Here is a 12079-nt window from a genome sequence, read left to right on the forward strand (position 1 = left end):
AGGGTGGAAAGGTGCCCACAGAACATGTTGCAAAGCCCTCAAGCTGCAGTTCTTGTTTTTTGTAGAGGGAGAGCTTGGCTGGGCAGCAGGGGGGTGAGCATCACCCCCAGCAGGTGTTTTTCCACATTGACTGTCCTCTGTTAGATGCAGCTTGGGAAAGTACCAACTTAAATGCACCACTTGTAAGCATGAGCTCAGGCATTCATTAAGCTCCACCTTCCCCCCCTCAAATTAAGTTGCAAGCATGTCCTGATGATGGATGGGTTAGTGCCAGAGCTTTTTTTTTTTTGATTCACAGCATAATTTAGAGATCCATAAATTAAAAAGCAGATTTCCAACAAATTAAAAACTTCTAGAAAGGCATCGATGTAGTTGCTGAGTAAGGCGCTGAGCAGGTTCCTCCATGTTTGTAGCAAGACCAACCACAGTATTCATAAATAGGGGTTGGGGGGGGGGGGGGGTGGGGGCTGCTGGACGTAGTGTGTGTGGGGCAGAAGTGTGAGGTGTTCTCATTTTAGCCGTTCCACGAGTGCCTGCGTCAGTCCGAGGTGCAAAAGCTGAGATCTGGAGAGGGTTGCTAGATGAGGGAAATACCCCAGGAGCTTTTCCCATGACAGTTCCAGCAGGCTGGGTACCACCAACCACATTTTAAACAGTGAGCCAGTCCGTTTGTTTTCATGGATGTTGACCACCCCTCCGTGAACGTACATGCAGCCAGCCTGGGCAGGAAAAGGGGGAAAAGGAGTTAGCTGGGGCCAGGAATAATGGGCACGCACTGAAGGATGACACTGCCAAGAAAAGCAGGGTTTGACCAGCTCTCTGTGCCTGGAACAGAAGTGTCACCTCCTGAGCCTGGCTCCATGTGCTCCTCTCATAGCTAAGAAGAGGTTGTGCTGCTGAAGGGCACGCTTCTCCCCTCCTAAGAACATATGCACTAGCTCAGAGAGCTTTGCTGTGTGTTTTGTTAGGTGAATTCTAGCCCCAGGAATCCATTTTAAGAGTGGGGCAAAATGAGAATAGATTATTATAGACCCATACTTGACAATCTTGCCCATGGCAGAGAGGTTGGAACTCGATGATCCTTAAGGTCCCTTCCAACCCAAGCTCTCCTGTACCATAAGCCACGTTGTGTTTCCTCTGCTGGTTCAGCAGCACAACAGAACCCTGTGTGCAACCACACAAATGCAAAGAGACAGGAAAAGCTTGGCTGCTGGCCTGCAGAGAGTGGAAAATAAAGGGCATTCCTGCAGCCCATAAACACATTTACCAAGAGGAAGGTAAATGAGTGTATCAGTTTGTACGTGTTCCTTTATTTTCTAAATGTTTGCTAATTTTTCAGCCCTACCTGTGCTTTATAGGTCAAGCTCACGGTGAGGAGTTTTACTTGGGGGGGTGAGTGCTTGTGGGGTTGTTTCTTTTTCCTTGCTCACCCACTGAGTTACTTTCTGGAGCTAGAGCTAAGGCACTTGAAAAGCTAAAATCCTGCATCACTGCTCTCAGAAAGCAGAACACGCCGTGTGCCACAGCTCTTCCAACAGCTGCAGGCTGACAAAAAGTCAATGCAGCAACCTCAGAGCAGCTCTCAGCCTCCCCCAGGATGCTGCATCCAGCTGAGGTCACCTCCTTGCTAACATCTGCTCAGCTCTATTTGCAGCCCACACAAACATGGGAGAGCTGGGACAAACGGCTCCAACTTCAGCTACAGAGGAAAGAAATGAGTCACTTACTGGTGTGACAGCAGCACAGTGAAAATACACCGGTTCAGGCATGGCAGCTGGGAGCTTGACCCACTGGAAAGACTGCAGATTCAGCTTCCAAACGTCCCCCAGGATCACTTCTCCATTATAGCCTCCACAAACAAACACATCTGCAGAGAGAAGAAACCCACAACGCTTACATTCCTTCAGGAATTGCAGGAAGTGCTGTGCCTGAGGTCGTCACCCTCCTAAAACCCTTTTAGGAGCAACGTTTGTTTTACCTGCTGAGAAATATAACCCACTGCATCACTCTTTTCCGTGGCTCAGCATGCTGAAGCATACAGCACACAGGAGAAATTTTGAGAAGAAGGATCAAATCTGCTTTTCAGTTCGTTATGAGCAGTGTGTTATTCATCAAGATTGGAAAAAAATGCTTTCTCAGAGGATAACGAGGCTATGGGAGAAGGGCAAACCCTTCTGAGGTAAAACTCCACGAATTTGTATGTTGTACAAAATACTACAGAATTCCCAAGAGTGACAGCACTGTTTCAGAACTAAAATTTGCCCTACAAATGCAAGCTCCCTCAGATGGAGAGCGGAGACAATTGGACAGATCAAGGATGGTTAACAAGAAGGAAATCCTCTTTCAACAGAGACACACGTGCCCTGCAGTTCTCTCCAATGCTTTGGAGGTCAGTATCTCTCAGGCTGGAGAGATGGGCTTCTCAATGCTAGGCTGCAGCAAGATACTTCAGCTTTCAAGAGGAAGACTTTACCATTTTTGATCTGAACACAGCTATGGCATCTTCTAGCTGCTGGGAAGCCTGAGGAGAAAAAGAAATAAAGGTGAGAAAAGAGATCTCAACTATTAGTGCCTTTAAAGTGCTTGCACAAGTGTTGCCTGCATCTCAGCACAGAATCACAGCCAAGAATCACTTATTTTCCTCTGCTTATGAGGGCTTCTGCTTTCATGCACTCACAACTATGATATCTCTAACTCAGCACACAGCTGCTTCAGAAGCTGAGATGAACAGCCCCTTCTGTGATGAGAGCCAGCCCCCATCACCTCACCCTATCCAGGAGGGAGAGAAGCCAGAGTGCAAGCTGTGCTTCAGCTGGGTTAGTTCTCACTGCTAATGCTATAAAGGAGCAGGGTTCTGAAGTCAGTTTAGCTCTACACAAGGTTATGAGAAAGGCTTCCAGATGGCAGCTAACTGCATCTTCACACACCCCAGGCACTCTCTGGTTTACAGGAGACAATGTGAAATTGCAGACTCACCAACTTTTTCATGAGGTTTCGTGGCTATTTCCTCCCAGGTGTTGGTTTCAAGGTTGTATGCGTGGATCTGAAGGGGGGAAGAAAAGAGGAACAGTTAGATCCTCTTGGCTCTGTGAAAACTACGACACAGCTACAGGGTGACCAAACTGGACAGACACAGGGAGTCACTATAAAGAACATTTTCTCACTGAGTGTAAAAAAAAAATAATCAAAATAGCTAATTGTGACTAAGCAGGTAGAAAATCACCTTAAAAACACTCCAGGTTAGTAAGGCTTTCTCCTAAGACTCTGTTATTTGAGCCCCAAGGCTGGATAAGAACATTCCTTTTCTAAAATCCGGACCAATAAAACCCATATTTTCCAGTGCTGGTTATGCTTCACTGCAGATAATGTGTTCAGGCAAGCTCTGAAGGTTTCTCATCACCTTACCTTATCTAGTGAATAAGCTGTCCAGGAAGTTCCACCTCCCAGGATATAAATCCTTTGACCATCGTGTGCAATTTCATGCCTGTACCTGAAGGTGCAGAGGTGAACATTTTTAGCAGCACAAGAAGTTAGTGCAAGTCAGCAGCACCAAAACTTTCTGGAGACACTAACGAATGTGAGTGGCTTAAGCAGATATCTCAAGCAGGGAGTTTTCAGATGTGGAAGCTTTCACAAGCAACCTAAGCAGCACCTCAAAAGCTGGGAAGACAGTTTCTGAGAGCAGAGCCTCACAGATCTCAAGTACAACAGCTTACAGAGCATTATGACAGGCCTTAATGCTTCTTCTCACATAAAAAAGGTCACCAACTGAAACCTTGCTACAGAATGAGACAAGAAACAGGGATCAACTGGAGCCTCTTCAGCACTCAACAGCTGCCTCAAGTTCCCAGCTCAGTTCTGGCACCATACATGGTTCTGGCAGAGGTTTCACACCCCCTCCTTACATCTCTCTGCATATCATAGTGCTGGAGCAAGACTCACAGCCAGAAGCACTGCTCTAGCAGCGCTCTCTCAGCTTCTCAGTCCCAGTAAAGGCAGTGATTTCCCAGTGTAAAAGCTCTCCAGGCTGTCCAGCTCCTCACCTTTCCTCTGGCATGTCACAGGACATGTTGTTTGGTTTCAGCTGGATCCACTCTCTGGTGTTGAGGTCTAGTTTATGCAGGTCGGTGCTATAAATGTAACCAGTTGTTCCACCAAACACATAGAGAGACCCATTGATGATGGCCATGGCCTGGAAGGTAGAGAGAAACCAGTCAGAAAGGACACAGAACATCAGCACTGAAACTGAAAGGATTCTCATCCTCCCAAAGCAAGACACAGCTTGCAAAGCTTTATCACAACTTCCTAAATGACGTGTTCAGAAGGAATGCAGAGGGCAAAACAAAGACAATACACAAAGTAAAGTGTAGCACCATGGTCACAGTTCTAAAGCCCTAACATGGGGCAGGCCGACGTTTCCTGATTCCATTCGAGGTGGAGCAGGCACAGCTGCTTCTGCTCCCAAAAGCCAGCTAGGGCTGACCAGGGAAGGGGAAGACCCCCAGGTGTCACATCTAAACGATGTGGGTTACAAATGCCTGCACCACAAATGCATCAGCAGTATTACAGGGAAGCACAACAACTGCTGGCAGTTGTCCCACGAGAGCAAATCTAAGTTTTCTGTGCCGTATTTGACATCAGGCTCATTCAAGGGGCTACGGACTGAGGTTACTAACACAGATCTCCCTGCTCTGGTCCCTTTTGCAGGACACCCAGCACATGCTGTGTCTGACAAGGGGCCTTCCTTCCTACCTGGCCGTAGATCCGATTGGGTTTCTTTCCTCGGCAGCTGAGCAGGGCCCATCTTTTGTACTTGACATTGCAGACGTGGACATCGTTGCCATTACTTTCCCCAAATGGGATTCCAGTGCCCCCAAACACAAGCAGGTTGTTGCCATGCAATACAACTAGGAGAGACAGACAGATGCTCATTGCAGTGAAATGCTGAGAAACAGGACTCTGGAGGGAGCAGGCAGCAAGTATTGGTGGCTGTTCAAATACCCTACAACTCACACTATGCATTTACAGCTTTGAAATGCTCTAAAAAAGAATGCAAGCTAAAACCATGGCAACCAAAGGCTCACTTTAAAAAATGGCTAGTGAACAACAGCATCTATTTTTGGGCGCTGTCTGACTGCAGCAAGCATCTATCTGCTGAAAGCACAGAGGCCTTGCAACCGTTAAGCCACATTTCCAAAGGCTCTCTCTTGCATCTGAAGTTTTTCATTCCTCAGCCCCTGCAAAAGGGCAAAGAAAAAGAAATCAAGCAAAAAAAACCCACCCCAAACTCAAGTCCTCATCGCACAAGAGTTGGAAACAGGATCCAGATTTCCCACTTCTTGTCTGGTTTTGCATTCCACCAGGGACACCGATTAAAATAGCTTTCAGGACTAGGTGCATAGGAATTGAATTTCCATACGTACGTGACATGGAGGCTAGCTCCCTGGGCATGTAGCCCTCAGTGCCCATTTGGTGCCACGTGTCTGTAGCAAAGTTGTACCGCCAGAGTTCCCTGAAGAGTGGGTAGTCTTCGTTCTCTGGCCCACCAGACTCATCGTAATCAGGATTGTAGCCTCCAAACACATACAGATTGGCATTATCTGCCACGCAGCGATGCCCACTTCGTGCTGGTGGAGATCTCTGGCCTGCAGCAAAAAGAGGAAACAGCTCCAGTGAAACAGCTGTGGACAAACAGCAAAGGAGCTGAGCTCGTGTGTGAGGGTCAGGTGAAATAAATGATTTGTTCGGGCTGAACTCTGGCTTAGCACAGGCAGATGTGCTTCATTGCAACTGTAAGCTCCACCTCTTGTGCAGAATTAAGCTGCTCTGCAGGGCTCAAGCAAACACCCTGTGGCAAAATTCTAAGAGATCTGGAATCCTTCCAGTAACAATTGCATCTCACAGCAATCCCCACTTAGAAAAGCAATAAACTGAAAGAGAGGGAGGGACGTGAAGGAAATGTATCAACGAACCGAGTGGCACAATGTTAAATCAAGCCAGACTGTCACCCAACTCTTCTTTTCAGACTTGAAGTGACCTTAGTTAACTTGGGAAGAAAGTCTTCAAACAGCATTCCTCTCATTCTACCCTTTCAAAGGAGGGATCTGTATGAGATCAGTGTACTGAAGAGTTAATTCTGATTAATTTCTTCAGCAGACAAGCTCCACACTTTGTATTCAAGAGATGCGTTTCCATTTAGTTGTCTTTCAGCTGATGACTCATGTCTCCTACCAACATTTTTAATGCAAGTTTTGGATCCATTCTTGCTCCAGCATTCGCAGCACGCAGTGAGCCTATTACACAAGTGCAAACTTCAGCTGATGCAGGAAGATGGCAACACCCAAAGGTTTGCTCACTTCCTCCTGCAGCTTAACCCCAGGAGCTCAGGCTGATGGAGAGAAGGAGCATGTGATGCAAAACCAAAACAGATCTGTGGGAGAGGGGTCTTGGAAGCTAGATATGGAATCTAGCTTTATAGTGGAAGGATAACAATTGGAAAACAGGCAGTTTGGACAGCTTGAGAAGTGTTGCTGCTTTGAAGAAGTGGTGAGAAGGAAACATTCATCGTCTCCTTCTCCTTCAGGCAGAAAAGGGAATGGTAAAACTTTCAGGGAGTGAGCAGCCACACAAATGGAACCAAGCTGAAACAGCACAGCAGGGACAGAACAAGGGAAATCCTAATTTTGGACTGAGCTATCTGACAGCAACTTGCTGGCTGTCGTTGCACACTGACCTGTTAACACCCTGTTACATTCACGCTTTCTAAGTGATTCATTAAGTGACTTCAGAGGGAGCTGCTGGGATGTCCCGGATTGACTTTATTAGAGCAGATTCCTAATTGAATATCTCTGCAGCAAGAAGTATTAATAGAACAAAAGGAGAGTAAGAAAAAAGGCAGTGTGAATGCCTGCCCCTGAGGTGACACAGCGCAGAAATTCACGCAGTTGCTTCCTACCTCTCAGGAAACTGAATGCAGAAATAGAGCTGGGGAGAAGAGAACAGAGATGTCATTAACTTAAAAGAAACCCTTCATTTTAGAGAAGTATCACAGTCCTGAATGGTGTCCAGCAAAAATCCCAGTCAAAATGTACCTCATGTAGGGAGGATAACATTATAGTTTATAAAGCTGAATTCTAGCTGTCAGTCCATAAAGATTGTTCCTGTTCTAATTAAAACGAGCCTAAAAGTTTAACAAATCCCAGCTCTGTGGTATGCACAGCTATACCACTATATAGAAAGGCTGGAGAAGATGAAAAAACCTGCTTGCTTTCAAGTAATCAGCAGATTACTTGGAGCTATATAGCAGATCAAATGCTGTAAGCATGCCCAGTGCTGCAGCATGTGTCAACAGCTAGAGCTGAGCCTGCCCGATTGCTCTGCTGCATTTCATCAGCCCAATAAAGTTATACAAGAGGCAAATCAAACTGTGAAGTACTCCATGATTCACCCACTGCATCACCATAAGGGTAAGATGAGAGGCACTGCAAATAGAGCAGCACAAAGAGGACTTCCAGAGAACAAAGGCATTTTCTTTCCATTTGATTATCCTCGCTTTAGTGATGGCAGAAAAAAAAAAACACAGGCATCATCTCCCCAGCTGGGTTAAAGGAGAGAGGAATACCTGCTATTCCAGTTCCTAAGCTACCAGCTGGCTTGCTTTGTTTGTTTGTTTGCATTTAAAAGAAGGGAAAAAGCTCTAATTAGGTGAAAGCATTCCTTAGAAATATAAATAATCAACAAAAGACTTGAATACAAGTTTGTTTTGGGAGCTTGATTGAAACTGTCCCTTTTCCTCATTGTGACTATGCTGCCAGAAAAGCAAATTAATGTATTCATCAGTGTCAAACTCTTGGCAGAGACTGAGGTCTGCCACTGCCATCAGCTCCTGCAGGATTTGATTTTACTTTGTAAGGGAGTTTTCCTTCCTTGCTCCAACGCCTCACTCCCAGCAAAGTGATGCAATGCTGTTCTCCAAAGGTGGCAAACCCACAGCTGCTACTGCCTCCCTGTTCTTGCCAGCCCTGGAAGGTTCTGGATCCCATCACCCCTTCAGAAACCTGTACACAGAAAGGAGAACAAGAAGAGCCCCAGACCAACCTCACCAAAGATCAGCACAAGGCTGAGCAGTAGCCAGAGAGACCTGCAGGAGAAAAATAATCCCTAGATCCAGTGGGAGCAAAGAACCCTTGTTTCTAAACTCCACTTGCTAGGGATACCAAAAACACCCTTTGGCACAGCCAGAGCAGCAGAGTCCCACCACAGGAGCCCTTTAGGAACTTTGGCCTCCTTATTCTTTTGGTCTTTAAGGACCACTGGAGACCCACCTGAAACTGGAGTGCAATAGAAGTCCTGCATGGATGACCAGAAGTAAAAGCACAGCTGGTTTCAACGTTCAGGGTTTACAACACAACAGTTGAAACTCGGGGTGAATTTGGGAGAAATGCTTGGCTTCTAACCTTCAGAAAAGAAACTCACCCAATAAAAGTTGCCAGTCTCTAAATCTCAAGGACAAGCGAGCGCTCTGTCCATTTTCTAACCAAGATGAATTTGAAAACACACTTGAATTTCCACTCTGGTTAAAGAATTGCATCTATAGACCTTCCTCTTGGAGCAAAGGGACTGTCTGCTCTTTTCACATTCACTGATGAGAACCATCTACACACACACCCATGGATCCTCTTCATTTTACGTGCGACTCGCATCTCAATTTGAAGTCTATGCTCAATATCATAAATCAAGCCCTCCTTTTCCTCTCCTGCAGACCATGTGGGACAAAGCTTCCTTCATTCCTCTTGGAGCATAACCAATAGCTATCTGGGGTCTGCTCTGGAAACACAAAATAAATAACCAGAGGATGTAAACTTAACAAACAGAGTGTGTCTTTGGCTTAGTGTCTTTTCAAACGCCGGTGCTGAACAGTTCAGGTTCCTGTACACATCTTTATTGCTGCTTCTAAAGGCTTCATAAACACATTATCAATACTCTGCCTACTGTTCAACATATAGAATAGGTTTCAGTATTTCCCTTTCCGTCTGTGTCTCCAGTGAGACTTCTGAAGGATGCTCATGTTGAGGGCTGAAGACAAAGCACTGCTGCTAGAGAGCTTCTGGGAGGGAGAACAGGACAAGTCAGTACCACTGACTCCAGCACCAGTCTTCAGTTTCATCTTCTTCATACTGGCCTGACAAAATACGTTTGTAATCTGTGTAGCAGATTCCATTACAAGAACCACAGCTGGCTCCCAGCAGCCTCTCATATTTCTGAAGCTTCTAAAGGGGAGTTTGGAGGAGAAGGATCCATCATCTCACATGCAGCCATCAGAGTGTGGATCGACGGGCAGAACAGGGCTGCCTCTCTCTGTGCTTCCCCACACTTGTGCATTTCAAGCATTCAAACAAGAACTCAACTGATTTTTGGCATTTCCCACGATGAGCAAAATGAAACAACATCCCAGGGCCAAACATGAAAGAAAAACGTTGGGAATGATGAACCAGAAGCAGAGCAGAATGGATACAGCTCACACAGTGAAGTCCTTCAAATGACACTCAGAGCAGAGGAGTGCAATAGGGGAGACAACCATCCTTACTGAGCAACCAGAGCAAAAGAAGCAGTGTTTGCCCTGAAAATGTAAACATCAGATGGTGGTATGATTTTGTACTACTGAAATCGAGCACTCCTTAGACTTCTTCTTTAAAAACAAAGTAAAATAAGAAAGGAATTTTTGAAAGTGAAGGCATCACACACTCACTTCTCCTCAAACAAACTGCCTTAGGTCTGCCCCTCCCCCCCCAAACCAACAGCTTCAGGATATTTGGTGTTCTCTTTAATTTTCTGAAACTGTTTCTTTTTTTGAAGGCCTATTAGAAACCTCCCTGCACATGTACCAAAAAAAATAAATAAATCCTGACCTATAGTGACTGCTACACCAGGAAAATTATAGCTCAAGGCACAAGTATAAATGCTGAGCATGGAAGAAGCTAAGATATATTTAGGTCTCCAGATTGTTTCTACCCACTTAACCCCAGGAGCGTGATGAAAACACTGGATAAAATATATTGGTATTGTGACCATTCATTTTCAAAGTGGACAGGAAGATTTCCAGTGGGGAGAATGAAACACACAACCTCTATAATTGGCATCTTGGCTCTTTCTGAAGCTTACAAACAAATAAATACAGCTTCTTCCTTTCCCATAGCCCACAAAGGATTTCAGATGTTTTTGAAGGGTATATACAAACAATTGAAACATTCCTTTGCAGAAAGCAGCTCTGCACAACTCTGACATCAGCTCCTGGCAGCTCTTTCCTCACCTTTTTTCCAATGTTTCTCCAAGCAATTTAAATTCTTGGAGGGTGAAAAAGACCAAAAGCTGTCAAAAGGTTAAAAAAAACACCCACAAAACTTTTCCGTGGTTGTACAACAAGCAGCAGAGGGAGAATGTGAGGAAAGCAGCACCTAAATATACACTGCTGTTTAAGTGGTGAAGTGGTTTAGCCAGGAGATTGCCCACAACCACTTGAAATGACACTTGGTCCACTGGGAGCAAAAGAGCTCTGCAGAGAAGGACAGAGGGAACACATCCACTCCTAATGCACACTGCCCTGCGTGCTTCCACAATGATTACTAATAAAAGACACACACACAAACTGCTTTATAGAAAGAATCTAGGGTACTAAATGGTGGGGAAGATGAAAGAACGACTTGGAAGTCCAAAAGAGAATTCAGAAGAAAAAAAAAACAAAACCCAATTGGAGGAAATGGAAGGAGGGGAAGAAAGATGTCTCATAATCTCCATGTCTATTCACCAGCTGCTGTTGGAGTGCTGTAAATAGGACATTAACAGATGTCAGATGGGGAGAAAACTCCAGCCATGGATCCAGGAAGATCTTTCATCAATTTTTCAGCAAGTAATCTTCAAGCTCGTTGAGATTTGTGTTGCCTTTAAGCACCTGTGCTGAGCTGAGCAGGATCTGTTTGTTCACAGGACAGCAGTGCCTGCAGAATTCCAGGTTTGGGAATGACCCTTGGCCAAAAATGGGATCACTGCAAGCATCTCAGGAGGACGCACAACCACACTTGCTCAAGATAATGATTATAAATTGAGAATGAGAAAATAACCAGCTCCTTCTGTTACCACCTTATCACGGAAGGAAGGAAATATGTTTGAGAACTGGCCCAAAAACAGAAGACGTGGAGCTGCTCAGCACATTCACAGCACTCTCACGGGAAGCTTGAGGGCATCCTTGTCTGCTTTTATGCAGGCACAGATCGTGACAGGATTTGCACAGGTGTGAATGGGGGGACAGGATTTGAAGGGATGGGGAATGTCCACTGTGTATTTACAGGGATGGGAACAAGGGTTGGGATTCAAAAGGCTGTGGAATGTCCCCCATGACCCATCACAGAACCGTGGAGTGCCTCAATACAGCAGGTGCAATGGGATGGGGGTGACTGTGGGGTAACCTTTGCCACCTCCCTCAGTGCTTTGGGACTGTTGGGAGGAGATGAACCCATACCCAGAGCCTGAGGGGGCACCCATTGCCCCGTCTGTGCACAAACACAGAGAGGGCTGAATGGAAATAGGGGAAAAGGAACGGGGCTTCCCTTCTTAGGGAACAGGGCTCAGCTTATGCAGCACCCAAACCCCTCTCTAAGACCAAACGCTCACAGAGGGGCACCACACCACCAAAAAATCGCCACGTTAGGGCTGGCACCTCCCCCCCAGAAAAAAAAAAAAATCCTACATTAGAGCTGAGGACTGGCACTACCTCCCCCTCAATACACTGATATCGGGGCCGAGAAGATCGACCGCTCCCTCCAGACCCCTCCCATCCTCTCAGGGCCCCGACACCCCCACCCCCACCCCAAAAGCCTGAGAGACACTGAAGCCTTCAGGGCCCCCTCGGGGCCCACTATCCCCTGCGGCCCCGCCCACCGCTCACCCGCCGTGTGCGGCCTCCCCGGCAGCTGCACGAAGCGGTTGAGGAGCCCATCCTCAGCCTTGCCCCGCAGGCCGTTAAGCTCCCGACCACCGTCCGCCGCCGCCATGGCCTCGACCGCTTCTCCTCAGGGAGAATCCC

General features: G+C 46.4%; 1 protein-coding gene across 1 annotated transcript; it reads right to left on the reverse strand.

Moving 5' to 3' along the window:
* Positions 1-288: 288 nt before the first annotated feature.
* On the reverse strand, positions 289-12070 carry KLHDC10 (kelch domain containing 10). Its single transcript, XM_065743875.1, has 9 exons — positions 11942-12070; positions 5424-5645; positions 4753-4907; positions 4044-4192; positions 3406-3490; positions 2977-3043; positions 2474-2521; positions 1728-1867; positions 289-719 (listed from the first exon to the last, which is right to left on the reverse strand). Exons 1-9 carry the CDS (start codon positions 12045-12047, stop codon positions 510-512), a joined length of 1182 nt encoding a protein of 393 aa, XP_065599947.1. The 5' UTR covers positions 12048-12070; the 3' UTR covers positions 289-509.
* Between the last annotated feature and the right edge of the window lie 9 nt (positions 12071-12079).

Source organism: Cyrtonyx montezumae, unplaced genomic scaffold (assembly GCF_038088225.1).
Source record: "Cyrtonyx montezumae isolate F1298 unplaced genomic scaffold, pur_monq_1.0 scaffold_3, whole genome shotgun sequence".
Classification (NCBI taxonomy): Eukaryota; Metazoa; Chordata; class Aves; order Galliformes; family Odontophoridae; genus Cyrtonyx; species Cyrtonyx montezumae.